Source organism: Apteryx mantelli, chromosome 15, assembly GCF_036417845.1.
Source record: "Apteryx mantelli isolate bAptMan1 chromosome 15, bAptMan1.hap1, whole genome shotgun sequence".
In the NCBI taxonomy this organism is placed as follows: Eukaryota; Metazoa; Chordata; class Aves; order Apterygiformes; family Apterygidae; genus Apteryx; species Apteryx mantelli.
Window position 1 is genome coordinate 4,006,446 of NC_089992.1, and position 17,361 is coordinate 4,023,806.

General features: G+C 47.4%; 1 protein-coding gene and 1 long non-coding RNA gene across 3 annotated transcripts in view; one reads left to right on the forward strand and one right to left on the reverse strand.

Moving 5' to 3' along the window:
• The window catches only part of LOC136993414 (uncharacterized), a 30,658-nt gene extending 24,616 nt beyond the window's left edge, over positions 1-6,042 (forward strand). The window contains exon 4 of the long non-coding RNA XR_010885698.1: positions 5,885-6,042. This is a non-coding gene — a long non-coding RNA (uncharacterized lncRNA). The remainder of the gene's footprint in view (positions 1-5,884) is intronic.
• PLEKHO2 (pleckstrin homology domain containing O2) overlaps positions 1-17,361 on the reverse strand; it is a 31,206-nt gene that overhangs the window by 5,690 nt on the left and 8,155 nt on the right. For both annotated transcript variants that reach the window (XM_067305527.1, XM_067305526.1), the window contains 3 exons: positions 13,141-13,257; positions 5,368-5,472; positions 2,398-2,496 (listed from right to left, as the gene is read on the reverse strand). In XM_067305527.1, the coding sequence (XP_067161628.1) occupies positions 2,398-2,496; positions 5,368-5,472; positions 13,141-13,257 (321 nt within the window). The remainder of the gene's footprint in view (positions 1-2,397; positions 2,497-5,367; positions 5,473-13,140; positions 13,258-17,361) is intronic.

The window sequence follows — 17,361 nt, forward strand, 5'->3', positions numbered from 1 at the left end:
TTACTTGAACAGATAGAACAAGTTATCTTTGGACTGTCAATGTATGTTGGGATCGCTTGGGCAGGGGTACTAATGTAATGCCATTGCCTTCTGGTTGCTTCCTCCAACCTGATGTCATCACTGTCTTACCGAGGCTAAACCTCAGCCAGTTAGTCCTCCTTCAAACCACAGGCTGTGTGCAAATCACTCCAGTAGGGTGGTTATATTACAAAAGATGGAGTTGGTAAAGACTGCAGTCTGAGCTCAGTGCTGCAGAGGGAGAAATGCAGTGACAGTTCCTGTGTGAGGGACCCTGAGCCAGACAAAGGCACGGTTACAACTAGGGCCAGACTCACGCAGGGCAGAGTTTAATTAAGGTCTCCCTTGCCTTTCCAGCCCACAAGGGAGCCAGAGGCAAGCTGTATCCTGGCTGCTTAGCCCTGACCTCTCCTTACCCTGGACTGCTTTGACCCTGAAAATCATCTTTCATCCCATTTCCTTCACTATCCTACAGCCAACAACTAAATTTCTCAGTTTACTGATGGTTGAGATTTTTGTTTCTTAAAGAAAAGGCAGATACTTCTGTTTAGGTATTATTGTTTTTTTCCAATTATGTATAAGATAAATTAACTGCCTGGTCAGCATCTTTACTGCATCCTCATACCAGCGCCACAAGGCAACAGATACTGTGTACAGGTTTCCATATCCAGCCTTGATTGCTACAGAGGTCTGGTCTTATCCTCAGCCCAGGGACATTTCAAACCTCATTCAGGCTGATTATAGGTATTTCTGCTTGGAACCCAGACAGATACGGCTTCTCAGAGCATAGAAACTTTGCCTGGTCTTTGATTCCCACTTGGGAATGAAGTATGCAAACCTCCTCCTCACGTTCTGTTCCTAATACTTCATCTTATTTCCTCTTCCACATAGAGACTGTAAAATTATCCCCAATACTATTTCTTATAGCAGCTCAGCAGTTAGGGGTTTCCATCTGATTCAACACCAACTCACATGTTGTGTCCTCGGTCTCCAGTGCTCACATGGGACTTGTTTCAATGCGAAATATTAACACTTAAAAATAGCAAACTCAGTCCCTCAGGGTGAGGGCATTGGGAAGAGCTGAAACGCGAGGCGTGGAACATGGCGAACAGTAATATTGCAGCAGGAATTCTGGAAGTACATCTGTGCAGCTGAAACCTCTTTTAGGCCGTGAGACTAGAGCAACTGTGATACATATCTTTCTGCAGGCCCCATCCCTTCCCTTTCCCCTGCTTCCTGCTTTTGAATTTGTAAGCCAGTTTCCCCTGTATTTGGCTAAGGGTGAGAGGTCTTACAGATATTAATGTCCGAGATATCTCATGAAAATAGTGAGCTGAGTAGGGGAGCAAGATCTTATTGGTGCCTAGGGAATGGCTTCCTACTTTACTGGACTCATATTAGACAACAGAGAATCCATGCTTCATTGCTTCTGCTACTTTTGTTATGTTTTATTATGTTGTTTTCTGGAGGGATGGATGGGAATTTCTGATTTATTCCTATGCGTTTCTCCAGAAAAGACACTCTACCTCAATTTCTATGCAAAGTAAAAAGTTTTAGGATGTCTCATTGTCTGTATTAGGGTCATCTGAATGTTGTACAGAGGCCTAGGTCAGAGTCTGAGATATTTGAAGAAAAAGGCTTTGAGTTAAAACCCTGATTGGTTTAGCTTAATCCTCTTCTAAAATATCAATATATGGTCTGTGCAAACTGCTTCATAAATCACAGGGATCATGCATTAATAAGAATCTCCCATAGAAATGAACCACAGGTTTATTTTGTGGTGTTTTGTTTTCCTTTTTTTTTTTTTTTTTCAAGTGACAGAACCAGAAAAGCAGCAAAGAATAGACAGGCTAGTCTATAAAACTGCCTTGGAGAATAATATCTTTGGTTTCAGACCTAAAGAAGGGCTTGTAAGCCTGAAAGTTTGTCTGCTTTTTCCAGTTAGTTAAATAAAAAATATAGCTTCTTCCCACAAACCGTGCAGTTCTTGTACCTTCAGACCATCGTGGCTACAAAATCATCGCTTCTTAGAAAATAAATATAGTAGGAGCTTCGGTCTCTTCTGATTAAAGTGAAACTGTAATGGCTCTCAGCAGACAATGAAGCAGCTCATGAGTTATGGAAAGCTAAATATAACATAACATGTTGCAGCAGCTACAGATCTATGGGAACTCAGAGATTTCTTAAAGAGCTGCTCTTGGTGTTTTTCCCAGAGGAGGCTGTTTCTCGTGTGAGCTTTCCCGGGGCTGCATGCACCTGGGGTTTTCCCCGGGGATTTGGATGTACCTGGAAGGAACGACCTGCTCAGCAGGAGATTGCTCACACCCGCGGCAGAGACTTCAGGGCGCTGCAACCCCCCACGTCGGGGTGTGCGCTTACCTCCTTCAGGTGGCTTCTCGTGGGTGGCCTGCGTCCTTGGGTCATTTTCACTCTGTCCCGAGTCACGTGGTCCAAGGAAAGGCTCTCATCTACTTTCACCTTGAAAAGGGGGGAAAAGGAAGGAAAGAAAAAGGGGAGAAGCCCATTAATTTCTCAAGATATGTCTATAAAGTTCTCAGTCACACATGATGGGGTGCAGCATTTGCATCTGGTGAGGTTTTTTGAATATTTCACCGCTACAATCTTCACCTCAGACCTTGGTCACAGTCTTGCTTGCAAAGCCCTGCGTGTGTGAGATGAGTGTTTTGGGTATCCATCCTGCGGAGAGCTTTGTTCATCTAAAAGACCCTCCAAATCACAGCATCCAGCCTTCAGAGGTCTGTAATCACTAACTTTCCCTCTACCTACAGGGCAGGAAAGGGAGGACACAAGAGAGCTCTGTTGTCCTCAGCGCAGCCGGGGCTTGGAACGACTCCTGCGTGTGGCAGAGCACAGGACTGAAATTGCTGTTGCCATCTTAGAGGTGAAGGCCCATTAATAACCGTGACCTGACTGTGAACTGTATCAGCAGTTCTTTGTAATAGACCTTCCCTTGTACAGCTCTAATGACTGCAGGAAGCTGAATAGAAGGTGCGAGCAGTGACCTGGATTAATTGCAACTGTAGCTGAATTAACAAATTTCTTTCCTGGAATCAGACTAGAAATGCACTGCCTCCCGCACGTGGGCCATGGGGAGGGAGGTCTCAGCCCCCACAGGTACCTCGCTGTGCTGGCTCTGTGACCACTCCAGCCATCCTCCCACACTGCCCGGCGCTGGGCGGATGCTGGGGGGCTGCTAAAAGCGGCCCAGCCTTGCGTCACTCCAAGGTTGCCCTTGGGGGTGGCCGGGGCTGAGGAGCGGCAGCCAGAAACAGCTACGTTGCAGCTCTCGTCTCCCCTCAGTTCTCCCGCTGGCTCCTGGTGGTGGCCGAGGGTTGGGGTCAGTGCTCAGGTAGAGGGGCAGCACCAGCGACTGAGGCTGATGAAAGGTCAGCCTGTCCTTGTTTTGCTTGTCTTTGCACCACGAGCCTGTAGGACAGGAAAGCTGGCGAGGGTCAAATACGGATTTAAGAGGAAAAATGGGTCCCAGTCCCTAGCTGGTATGGCAGGGCAGTTTTACAAATCTTTCAGCAGAGAACAGCTAATCCAAGCCACCTAAGGGCTTGACCCTTTAACTTGTGCCCCGTCTGTGCAGAAACACCTAAATCTAAGGTCTGATCCTTACTGGAATGAACTGGAATTAGAGGCTGCTCTCTGTGAGAATCCGGGTCCGCGTAAGAAGTAAAACCTCCAGGGCTCCAGGGAAGGGAGGTAACCTGAGATGCCCCCTCGCTGCGCTGGGGAAGGGGCGTGCAGCATTCGCTGCACACGTGCCCACCGGAGAGCACGGAGCCCAGCGCCCTCCAGGCAGCGCTGCGCCGGCACCAGCTTGCTGCAGCACTGCATTGCAGGACATCGCATCTCCCACCCGCGGTAACGTGAGAGCAGACCTGGCTGCTGAGCGCTCTGCTGCTCGGATTCGTAATGTCTTCCCAGGCTGCCTGCTGGTCCCAGCTGGTCCCCTTAATTACACATGCTGCTTCCCACTGGGTCCAAGGGCCCAAGGAATAGCCACACCATGCCACCAGCAAAAACCCGACACTGCATGTGATTTGCCTAGGCAAAGGAGGAGCCTCTTCCAGCCTCTCATCCAGCTTTTGTCTTGTGTGGAATAAAGCAAAGCCTGGATTTCCTAAATGGGAGCTTTAGTTGCCATGATATAGGTGGAGCCTCTGCTTACTGCAGTTTCTTGTGAGCATCTCTGAGTAACAGCCTCCAGCCCAAGCTTTTGGAGTTTGCATTCTCTAGCACCACATCTGCAGCGCTGAGCCCTTTTCTCAAAACTTTTACTCATTGCTTTGGTTTCCTTTGCTAAACAGATCTTGCTGATTTCTTTGTCCCCTAGTCATCCTGCCCATTTCTTCTTGTGTCATTCCTGCGGTGGTGGTTTTGTGCACTTCCTTTCTGTTACTGAAACAACTGAAGAATAGATACTGCTCCTTTGGTTTAGTTCAGGGCTGGTGACAAGCTAAAGGGGAGCGAAGCAAGATTACGTCAGGCTCCAAGATGTGCAGTTTTCATCCTCCTCCTGCACATCAGGATGAGAGGAGAGTTTGGGAGTGCAGGTGTGCTGGAAGCCAGGCAGGTTTGGCCAAGGCTCCAGAGAGTAGATGGTCCAAGAAGCCAGGGAGTAACTTTCCACTAGACTTCTCTCCAAACTGCAGGCAGAAGAGCTGGCAGACTGGGTCACTTCAGATTCTTTCCAGCCTTGAAGACTGGGCTAAATCCTAACCAAATACCTCAGTTTCCAGGCTGTTTGGTGCTGAGAATCATGACAGTGTGGGAAGGACAAGTCTTTCCAGGCTTCAGCCCAGGCACTAACACAATTCAGAGCTGCAGCTTCTGCCATGCACCAGTCACTTCCACAGGGAGCAGAGAACACCCGTGGATTCACTGAGGGCCGGATCCAAAACCCACTAAAGCCACCAGACCATCTCAGACCATCTCCCACTGACTTCAGTGGGCTCTGGTGTCCTGTGGCCCCCTCAGGGAGCACAGACCATGCCTCTGGCACCCTGCTACCTTGCCTCCCTGCATCTAGAGGAGTTATCCATGGCCAGAAGAGAAGGAAACGTAGCACAGTGTAGAAGGGTGGATGTTCTAGCTTTTCAGGATAGGAGCTGAAGTGACTAAAAGCTCCCAGCCTGCAGGTGTGCAACTTAGTCTGCCTGGCACACCAGCTCTGAATGGGCTCTCTCTTTGCTTCGCCGGTGCCTGGCATTCAGGAAGGATAGGCAGCTTGGGGGCTCAGGCAAGATCTGCTTTTAGCTAAAAAAGCAGTGAACAAGAACTGACAGAGAAACACATAAGTTTGAAAACTGTTTGTCTTACCTCGTCAAATATTTTGTTTTTGCCTCTATTGATCCCTTCATTAAGAGCTTTTATCCATGATTCCTTTTCTTCCAAAGTTGGAGCTTGAAATTTGATATCATGAACCTGAAAGAGCAGAGAGACAATTTTGCCTAAGCATTATTTGTCAAGAACAGAGAGGTAGCTCTCTGCTCTCTGTATGTCACTTCAGTTTCTTATATAACATCCAGTTCCAGCCTGTGTTTAAACTACGGATTCCTTTGCGCTTTGGCAAGTACTTCACTTCATAGCTCTCATGAACAGAATTTTGTTATGTTGAACAATTTGTTGCTGTAGCTTTATTTTTGCAACTGGTAATTAAAGTAATAGGAAAGTAAGAGTTTCTTCCTTCTGCAAAATGCATGGAAAAGCTCTTACAGCAGCAGTGAGTTGTTTATGCAGTGAAAGGTCAGACTGTATAGAGAATTAGACTGAAAGTCCAAGTCATTTTGTTGTTTTCAGGTGCAATAAGATACTTTTATCTCCAACTTCCCCACAGGCAGCAAGCAGAGAGCACTAGGAAACCTGTGTGCAGTGGGCGCTGCCTGCTTCCCCGTTCCTGCGGCCCTGCAGAAGGGAACTGAGACAGGAATCTGGGGCTCTGACCTGGGCTGTGCTAATCCTGATTCTGCTGAGCACGGACACGTCGAAGCATAAGGGCAGTGTAAGTGAAAAAAATTATCTGCATCTTCTTCTGCTTGTGAATGAAAAAGTAAAGCAGCAAACACTACAGACATCTATTTTCTGGATTTTGAACAGCTGGCCTAGGAGTAAGGAAAAAGGAGGCCAGATGAGGGAACTGGCAAGAGGCATGGGACACAAATAAGGACCGGAGCAATGGGAGATTGTATGTCCTGTCCTCCATCCAGCCAGCTCTCCCCTTGCTCTAGGGGAGTCCCATGGCTGTGCTCAATGTTTTGAATCTCTTATTGACCACAGCAGGAACAATAGATAGGGTGTTATGTATTTCACCGCTGTATTCTCCGAGTGCTTCACCAGGATTATGCAGCTTTGACCTGAAGTACACTTCAGGAGAAGTATCATCTTCACATTACAGGTGACTTTATGGTAGACTGGCTTGGATCCAAACAGCTCTCTGTGGTGCCTTAATCCATACCACACACACACATAAGAATATTCTTACACTAAGGAACATGATTAAAGTTGCAAAATTGAGCACTGAAAAATTAGACAATCCCAAACTTGCCTGGGTGGCCTTAGCTCAGCCTGCTGTGCATATTCCTCATGTCACCATCCCTAATGACATGGGTGGTACTTATTCCTGAGTTATCCCATAGTGTGTGTTATCCTCATGGGTCAATAGGTCAGTATGTCTTATTGATTGTGCTTCTGCTCAACCCTGCCCTGAAAACAGAATTACTGATTCCCCTGATGACCTTTTCCTCGCTGCTCATCACTACAATATCTGGGGGCTTCACAAACTACTTTTCAGAGCATCTGAAATTATCTCTCTCTCACAGATGGGGAGATGAGCTATGGAGAGGCTCATCCAAAACACATAATAGTCTTTGGACCATTTTTTTCAGGGCATTTAACATCCTGTAGGTATTCTGCACCTTCCCATTGCCTTCATGAGCAGTTGTAATCTCAGTCTTATAAAACTCAGAACGTTCTGAAATCAGACATCCAGAAAATGAGAACACAAGTGGTAAGCACCTGTAAAAAGTGTGGAGAAAGTAGCTTGCCCAGGATATCATAGGACCTTTTTTGTGTATAATGTCCTAAGGCTGCTTTAAAAAAAAGAAACAGGAAATACTGAGATTCCATGATGTGGTGTCCAGGAGGATCACAGCAGTGTTGGAACCTCCAGACTGTATGAAATGAGGGTGACAAAATGAACAGTGACTGACAGTCCAGTCCTCTTGGCAGCGCCCTGTTTTGTTGATGGTACCTGGACCTGCAGGTCTCAGCAACTTCTGAAAACTTACACTGGTACCTATGCAGTAGGTGCTCTAGTGCGTCCCCCTCTTGGGATGCTGTCATGACCAACACAGTACCATCAGAAATTCTGCAGACCTAAAACCTCATCTCCTTACACCCACTCCTGCTGTTGAGCCAGAAACCTACTGTCCTTCCTTTCTGCATTTATTCCTCACTTCGGTGCAGCGAATAGCCATGGTTTTTACATCTGCACATCACAGTCACAAAGCGCAAGACCCTCCCAACCGGCATGGCAAGCAGGGAGTTAAGAAGCAATTTTGGGAAAGATTATTTATTCGATTAGTCTGCACGTAAGGTGACGAGGCCACATGTCTTCCTAATAGCCCAGAGGAGAGGTTAGGGCATGAACCACAGCACTCTGGAAAAAGAGCTCTTTGTCTGGGACACAGAGGGGTCGTGCTAACCAGGGAACCTAAGGGAAGGCAAGGCTCCAAAACATAGTGACAGCCAGATTTTGTTTTAGCCCAAGCAGGCCTGTTTTTGTGTGTGCTTAAAAACTTTTTTGTTTGGAAACGGTTTTGCCCCTAAGCTTTGTGATTATAAAAGCTTATGAGAAAGCTCTACTTGTGAGCAGCTGAGCTGTCGCGCTGCCTGGCAAAGACCTGGCAGCCTGCACCACGGTTTAGAAATCTTCGTACATGTTGTTCAAGAGAAGGATTCCTGCCTCACTTCAAGCTTCCTCTTCTAATGCCACTTTCTGTGCCTCATTCTTGGCCCCTGACAAAAGGCTCTGGCCTCCCAAAGCAGAGCCTGTGACTAAGCGCTGGTGTCAGTTAGCAACTGGGCAGCAGGGCACAGTGAAGGCTCTGGGGGATTGTACATCATTAATGAGAGGCTGAGGTGTCCCTCCGGCATGCAACTGTGCGCCACGCAATTTAACGCTGACCTACCGCTGTGGCCACCGCAGATCCAGCGGACAGTGGGGGAAGGGGGCGGTTGCGGAAAGATGCTCCTGAGGCAACAGCACAGGACTCAGCGGAAGGAGCCCTAAGTCCCCTTCCCGGCTGTTCGGACTTGCTATGTGAAGGAGGACAAACAGCACTCTGTCCGGGACCCCGCTCCCCCCGCTGGCTTTGTGGAGTGGGGCCGTGCGGACAATGCCAGATTCATGCTGCTGCAGCCCCGCTCCTTGCTTTGCCACTGAAACAGCCAGAGAAGTCCCTGCGCCTGTGATGCAGAAGGGTAGCCTTGAGGGCTGCAGCAGGTTCCTCCCAGTATACCCAGTTCTCTTTCTTTGAAAACTTTTTTTTCCCCTTTAGAAGGATGTCCACGCACAGTGAGCGAACGTCAGGCTGCTGGTGCTCTGAGGCTGGCACCCGGGATGCTGCCAGACACTGTCTCATTGTTTCCTTGCAGTCCCGTGTCTGTCTGCATCCAGCTGCACCTCGTGTCCTTGACCCCGGGCAGTGGGGCGAGGCGGCTAACAGAGAGTGGAGTGGAAGCTCTCTATAAAGAAGGCATCTGCGGAGAAGACGCAGGACCGAGCTAGAGGAGCTGGTCTCCGTTCTGCCTGCCGCTGGGGCTCTGTGCACTAGTGTGAGACCTCCAGCTCTTCTACAGACAAGGAACAAAAGGATCTCTCTTGTCTGTATTTCTACTCATCTGAATATTCACAGATATCAGAGGATGCACCTGAAGATGGATGCACCACACGCAACTTTAGGCAGGGTCTTTTCTCCAGGAGCAATTTTAGGTAGAAAGTCAGTGACACCTAATCCAAAGCCAGAGGGCAGCAGGCAGGATAACACATTTGCTCTCTCCTGTTTGCTGCGCCAGCTGAGACTGAGTCATGACATAAACAGCAGCCTGCTGTGCCAGTAAAAGCTGTCATGGCAAAATCTAATATGATAGTGACCACTGTAAGCCATGAATACAGTGTACGCAATTTACTGTAAGTTACTTCAGAGCACAGCACGGCCAGTCAGTTCCTGCTGAATCACTGGCTAGATGTCGTGGAACAAGAGAGGCTCACACACAGGTCGCCGTCTGCCATGGGAGCAAGCAGAGGCTCCCTGCTTGCTCCATGTCTTCTCAGCGACATCGGTCTTTCTTCAAGCAATGACAAGTCTCCTGGCTATGCTTCCCCTGCTTTGCAGGAGACAGATGGGTTCCCAGGGCCAGTCTGTCGCACCTGCACTAAGTGATTTAGTGGACAAGCTCTAGAGAATTGTATAGGTGCAGTGTAAGACATTTACCAACACTAGCTCTCCGCTGAGCTTTTCTGCTACATGTCGCTGATCTGTAGCAGAGGTGGATGACAGAAACCTGTGCCTGGTCTTCAGCTGTTTCAGTGCAAAGCCTGGTATTGGCTTCAGTTGCCACTGGAGTTGGGCTAAATTGGAGCGTGAACTGCCAGCTTAGGTGTGGGAACATGTTCCCCTCCGCTGACTTTTGGTACCAGGTGGTCACTTCCAGCAGAGCACAGCAGGGTCAGTAGCATCTCAGACCACCCAGAAAAGTTGCATCAAAGTCTGTCTGCCAGGCGTGAGGTCATGTCCTGCCTTCTTCTGCATGAATTTGGGTTCTAGTCAGGTTAGATCATGGATGGAGAAGTAAAAGCAACAGGATTGCCAATTAGGGGATTTTTGCATTTTTTTCTGCAGCTGAACCAAGAACTACCTCATTACTGGGAATAATGAAGCATCTCAGCCAAACTCAGCCGGGGCACCCCCGGGAGCCAATTCAGCGCACAGGGCAAATGTGCTTCACTACAGCCTATTGCAGGTTCCAGACTGGGCCCCCAGCAAAGGGAGCCGCAGGTACCACCAAAGTTGACTGAGGCACAAGTGTGCAGTGGAAGTTTCCCCCCTAAACGTGGGTGCTGAGTTTGTGCCTGAAAGTGCTAGCAATGGAGTTGTGGGAAGTTGGAGTACTTGCTCATAGACTCTTTTCCTTACTGTCGCCCTCTTTCTCCCCATTCTTCTTCCCTGTCCCTGAAGGCTTTCAGACCTGCTGAATACCAAACTTATGCCAATCTCTGTAGTCTCTAGGCAATTTACACCAGGCATCGTTTACACTGCTCTCTGCATCATGAGTACATTTGAAAGTCTCCAAGCCAAGGTTGCTGCCCTCTCTTACAAGTTCTCCGCTCAGCTCTCTGTATCCAACAGATTTCATTTAATTGCTGTGGGTGGAATGAAGCATTTGAAATTTCTAAAGAGAAAGGGTCTTTTGCACACTTCCAACTTCCTTCACTGGAGCCTTGAAGCTCAGGGGACAGCGCTTTGTTTCAGTTGCACACCAGGAAACTAACCACTGCGAGCATGTGACATGCTCGTACTGTCATGGCTTAAAGAAAATTTCACCGTTGTGACTATAGCAAGCAGAACCTGGGGTATTTCCATCAAAGGTCATTTTTAGCAAGGCAACTTATTTATTCAGGTGCAAGTCTAACTGCAGAGGGGTTTTAACTGTCTGGCCCGTTGAAAGCAGGGCTATGCAGAGCTCACAGATCCTTCAGACACTGGGGGTGGTCTGAATAGTTTCTGTTTTACTACTTGCTCTTTGCAAATGTCCTCTGCTCTTTGAAAATATCCCATCAAAGATTTCAAACTTAGTTTCCCCCAGAGCCAAACCTGGGTCCTTGTTTTCAACAGGGAAACTCCCATTTGTACACTGAAATAGAAACGGCCTTTCCTAGCTCGTGTGTAAGTCCCACAGACTCTCACTTTCTTCAGTCACTAGAAGCAGAGGAGGCGAAGAAAACTCAGCAAGACCTGGAAGAGCCTGGCAAGCCAGTTCACAGGGTGATTTTAAGCTGCAGCGCACACTGTGGATGGCAGCAAGTCTCCCAAATGGAAAATGTTTAGCTGATATATATCGCCACAGCTGCAATTTTAAAACAGAAGAAGGACAGTTGTGTACACTGGCCTCCTAATTGAAGCCTGTTATAACATCTGCAGAAGTATGTTGTGTGTCAACACCCTTACCAGATTCCCAGCCAAAAGCAAGGTGGGAGGGGAGCTACAAACAGGGAACTTTTCATTTATAAAAGCCCTTCCTTTCACCAAAAATGCCTTATAAAAAGTGGCCTCGATCTAGGTTTCCATTTAAATAGTGGCATGACAAACAGGGGAGCTGTAAACATGCCAGCACGCCACAAGCATGAAGCTAACCTTTTGGTGCAGATTTTAGGCATATCTTTCTCCTAGCAAGATACGCAAGGTTTATGAACAGGTCTCACACCCTTTATTGATTCATGCATCAGTGCAGAAACAGCTATTACACTTTGCCCCTCTAAGTAACATATTTGCAAATAATAATAATTCATACTATGTCACCCATCCCTGCGCGCACAGGCTTTTACTGGCCTCCCTGGGAAAAGGTGTGAACACAGATGGCACAAAGTAGCCAGAAGGCTTCAGCAGAGACAACTGTAGTGGTTTGGTCACCCGCTAGGAAGCCCACCAAGCCCAGCAGGGTTAGGCACTTTCGATCTAGGATTGACATATCTGTGATTAACCAAACTGTGAAACAAATGCTAAACCTCCACTGAACTGGAGAGACTTACTGCTCCTGTGTCCCAGTGCTAGGCAGGAGCTCACTAGCACAGGGCTGAAGTCTCCAGTCTACCATAGCCTACGTGTGTGGTGCCTAATTTCACTTCTTTCCCTGATACAGACTGGATCCACTTGCAAAACAAACATCATTTACCTTCTCTCTCCACCCCCCCGCCCTAGTCCACGTGCGTGTTTTGGGGCAGGACAGTCCTTGTTTTGTTTTGAGTGAAGTTTAGCACATGATGCTCTGAACTCAGCTGGGGTCTTGATGCGCTATTACATGAATAAACACTAAGTGACTGGAATGAAAGAATAAGCAACAATGACAACAATGACTAAACAATCTCCATTTCTTTAAACAAAATGGAGCTAAGGGAATGCATGCAAGTTGACATTTTTGGCTGTTCATATTCTTATGGAAATTAATACATTTTGTCCTTCATAACCTATTAGTTCTGCATAGGGAGGTGGAATAAGATCTCTTAGGCCAATAAAATCACATGGAAATTAGAATGTAAATCAAATGTGAGATGCCTCAGAACAACAACAACAGAAACATCCTAGCCCATAAAGATGCTGAAATGAATAACTTGTAAGTAGGAATCAAGGGAACTTTCCAAACTGTGCGTGGTGATGAAGAGCTTACATGGGAAGTAATGCGAGTGTTTCCTTGCATACAGAGTCATTGCTCAGGTAGATGTATAACTTTTTTTGCAACATCAGCATGGTAATTAGGTATTGCATATAACTAGATACTGCCCAGGAACCTAAGGTTGTAGAGTTTGGTGAATTCTGCAAAATATATCTTTTCTTCTACAAACTGTTTGGGTGCAAGCAACTTAGCACTGGAGTTTCTCAGATCAATGCTTCCAACCCCAGGAATTGTCTCAGTACATGGATTAGGATCATTGATTTCACTGGAACTGAGGCAAAACTGCTGCATTCATGCTGGCTGGGACAGGAACACTTCTCTGCCCACAGCCCCCAGGGGAACAACAGGGCATGGTCATTCTCCACTGCTGAGAGAATACTGGAAGCAGGAAAAATATCAAGAGGAAAAGCTTCCCCTAAGAAGCTGAGTAACAAGAAGACCCTTTCCCTGCCACAAGAAGAAAGACAGTAGCATCTTCCTTACACATCACAGACCACTCACAGCTATAGATCATTTCTTTCCAGCTGCCATACAGCTAAATCTCAGAGCCTTTCACTCCCAAAGCACCTGCTCTGGGCAGAGCTGCCTGGGGGCACATTTTGGAGTTGGCAGAATTTAGGGTGAAGAGAAAGGCAATCCTACCTTCTTACCCGGGGAGCGGATTAGAATGAAACGGTTTTTCTTTTTTAGTAGTGCACGCAGCTCCTGGCACTTGTCATAACTCTCCAGTTCCACTGTTTCTATGCATTTCTGTTCATCCTGTAGAGAGGGAATGAAACATTATTATGAACAGGAGGCACTGAAATCAATCATGTACCATCAAACACTGCATGTCTTCCTATGGCATGTCTGAAAGCTCTCTTGACTTAAAAATAATCTGCATGCAGACAGCAACCCCCCATAAATCAGGCTGGTATCTCACTAAGAAAACACGCTAGTCTCTAGGCTACAGGCCATTTTGTGGCTCGTGGTCTGTAGTGGCTGAGCCAATAACATGCTGTGGACAATTACACCAGCCTCTGTCTGCTCTGTTGGCCTCATCCAGGGGTCTGCAGCTGGGAACAAGGTGAGGAAGATTTTTGCCCATCATCCTGCCCTCACATATTGCACCCTTATAAAGCTTCCTGGCAGGACCTCAAAGCGCTCCCCAAGCTTTCGCTTAGCTTGACCACACTACCCTCTCCCCACAATGCATGAAGCAGATGTTATTCTGCCTTTTCATAGGGAAGATGGGGACAGGCAAAATGATGGCCCAAGCCTGTGGCAGAGCAGAGATAAGAGCTGAGCCCTGCTGACATGCTGAGCTGAGGCCGGCTGGCCCTCGTGTGAGCAAGGGCAGTGGGAGCTGTGTGCTGCTGGAACACACTTCTCTTGTAGCTGTGCTCTGAGCTGTCAAAATGCTTAGGATTGGAAATATGGTCCCACAAAGCCAGCAAAACTGTCAGGGCCAGTGTCTTACTGGGGAATATTTCTCTCTGGTGCGTCTCCACTGATGACTGAATGCCACAAACTTGGCTCGTTCCTCCTGATAACATAACTAAAATTCCACACATGGTGCGTGGCTCAGTTCAGCTGCAGAGCACCATCCCTCTAGATCCTTTAATAGGAATTGCAGTATAACACTGAGCAGATAATATTCTTTGTGTCACAGTAGCCCAGAAGAAACCAAAGCTCCTTTTTGCTAAGTTTTACACAAATATGCGCTAAGGATTGCAGAGCAGCTCTTGCCAGTAAAGTGCTATAATCAGCATGTCTCATGAACCTATTACCATCCTAAATTAAAACCTCTGGCTGTGACCAGCCCCAGCTCAGACTCCACTCCGAAGCCAGCACCTCGTACCCGTACGTATTTGTATTTAGCAATTACTGAAGCAGAGGAGGGGTGTAGGATGAGGAAATGTGTCGTAGCCAGGAAGTTACTGCGTGGCTGGAGGCAGGGAATGGAGAGTTCAGAGGGAAGTGGGCTGCGGGGAATTTCCTCCGTTTACCACTTGACATTTAAGTCACTGTGCAGAGCTCAGGCTGTGTTCAGTTTTTTTTAATCCTCCTATCTGGAGTCAGGGGCCCGGCCGAGCTGATGCCGGGATGCAGAGCAAGTTCTGAGGCACTCAGGGATGTCTGGATCCAATTTAGGTTTATTATTTTAATGACATTACTGCTTATTTCGTTTAACACTGAGTAGGTGAATGTGACCAGAGAACTGGGAAAAATGTTTATTAGTAAGAGGGTAAAATCTAGCAGAAAAAATCCTGCTGACATTACCGAGCCCTTTGAAGGCGCCAGGTTGCCACACGGCCGGTGTTACTAGCTCCAGCATGAAAGTTTGCTGGGGTCAGGATGTAGGTGGCTTGGTAGCGCTCTGACGGGAGACCAGCACAACACTCCTGCAACACTCCCCGTACTTGGAGAGGGGCTCTGCACCCAGCAGAGCTAGTGGCTCTGTGTCACCCTCCTTGTCCACACCATCCTTCCTGCCTCTTGGATGGGGAGCTTTCCTCTGATCCCATGCGAGCAGTCCTCCCCTTCCTAAGAGCAGCCATGGGCTGTGACGGCGCTGGGGGACAAGAAGGACGTGGCAGCTTAGACAGCCATGACATCGTCTCGGCTTTCAGCTGTCCCTCTCCTCCCTGGGGAGGCTTTGGGGATTACGTCCTGGCCAGGGGGACTGAAGGCAGCACGGATGGGGACGTGCAGGACCCTGCCACCCAGGGACACTGGCTGTCTTCACAAGCAACGGCTCCTTCATCTCAGAGACAGAAACTTCTCAAGTTACCCTCTGTGGGGAAGGCAGGGGAGGGAGCAGCCAAAGAAGAAAAAAACCTATGTCTGAGGCAAAGTAAAAGCTTCAGAGTTCAGGGAGTGCCAGCATGGGGCTTCTGTCTGTGGTTCACCCTTGGCAAGTGGCCAGCCCCTCTCTGTGAGCCCGGCAGGGTCACAAAGAGATCCTTTATATCTGTCCTGCACGACTGAGATAACGAAGGGGCCGACCCCGCCGCAGCCCTGCAGGTCCCTCCGACCTCCTGGCACGCGGAGGAGGCTCAGCGTCAGCCAGCATCCAGGTCGCTTCCAGAGCCCTGCCCCTGCAAACAGGGCTCAGGCACGTGTTCTGGACAAGCTCCTGCTCGACTTGGTCTCTAGTATCCTGAGGAAGTTAAAGCAAATCGTTTTAGGTTGCACTAAGACACAAAGGTTGAGCTCAGCTCAGTGGGCTCGCGTCCCACCGGAGTGCAGCTCACCATCCTGTGCCCTGCCGTCGCTCTGTGGAGACCTGACCAAGGAATGGGGAGTTCCCTTCAGGCCTTCTCTCTCTTTTCTTCTACAGATTTGAGGGCTTGTTTTCTAAATTGCTTTTCTACTTGCTGTAAGGGATAATCAATAAGACACTTAAAATCCTGGTATGGAAAAACCTACGCTCACAATTTAATTCAGAAAAACAATTTCATTAGCTATTCATGGGGCAGACACTTAAACAAGTATGTGTCTTTAAGTGTCTCACTTGTTTGGCCATTCTGAAGAAAATTACTGAATACCTTTATACATTAATGCATGTGCTTAACCAAAGAATCATAAAAACAATTAGGTTGGGAAAAAGGAGTTTTTCCACAAGAAATTGTCATTGTTTGTTGAAAACAACAGCAGCAAGACTTCAGCTTTTCAAGGGCTTCTTCGCAAACCTACACTTCCTTGGATGAAGAGTTGGTAAAAAGAGAAACACTACCCACAGAAATTTTTATTTAGCTGAAAGTAAAATTTCCAAAAAGAAAAGACCTCTTCACTGATACACGTTAATAGCTTTGACCCTCCATTCACTGCGAAGTGTCTAGACTGCCTGAAATAATACTTTCCTTCTCCATCTGAGGATCTCAAAGTGTTTTAATAAATTACACTTGGGCATAAATTGCTATCACTTTACCAGTGGAGAAATGCAGATATTAACTACACAACTGAGGAAGCCGAATACTGAGTGGGTCCCCGGGTCTCTAGTAGACTCTTTGCCTAGTAGTTTTTTTTCTCTGTCAAATGATACACATTTAAAAAATCCCTAACCACTAGCTGCACTGTTTAGGAAAAACAACACCACACAATTCAAAAAGACGGATGCTCTCTAATCCATGGAGTGAGGATATCGATCTGTTTAGCCTCTCTGCATAGGATTGCCTGTTTTTCAGATGTCCTCTGTAGTTCTGCAGGCTTAATTTTTATTCTGGCGAGAATATGCACATTCCACTAAAAGACCGTTATAAAATAACCTGCCTGTTTGGTCCTGTGTGGGTCTGCACACAACATGCCTGTCACAGATTTCTGAATAGCTTCCTCGGTATCTGAACACCACGGAGCTGTATGTATCTGCACAGGTACATCTTTTCCTGACATTTGGGTATGTAACATCTACACCATACAGACACCTTGCTTAACCGAGTCTTAGTTTATTTACGTGAGGGTACAGGTGTAAGGTGTTGTAGAGGGAGCCACAGCCAATAACAAGAAATGCACCTAACTTCATAGCACGTCAGCTGGATGAAACCTGAAGCACAGTAAGGCACGTGGACTTTCACCCACCATCTGTTCCAAGTAATACAATAGCCATTTGCAGTTTGCCTTCAGGAGGTAGCTACACTTTAAAACAAACCAAAAGCCTGACTAACAGATGCAATATGGGGAACCTGCACCTAAGCAGAGCAGAAGCACATTCCAGGAGATTACTACTGATGACGCTAAAATACAGCATTTGTGCTATGCTCAAGCACAGCTTTGCAGGGACACAGTCCTACATTATTGCCTGCATCTTTCACTGGCCTCCTCACCTCTTATTTCACACTATAGACTTCAGATAACAAGCCAGCCTTGTGCAGTTGCATAAAC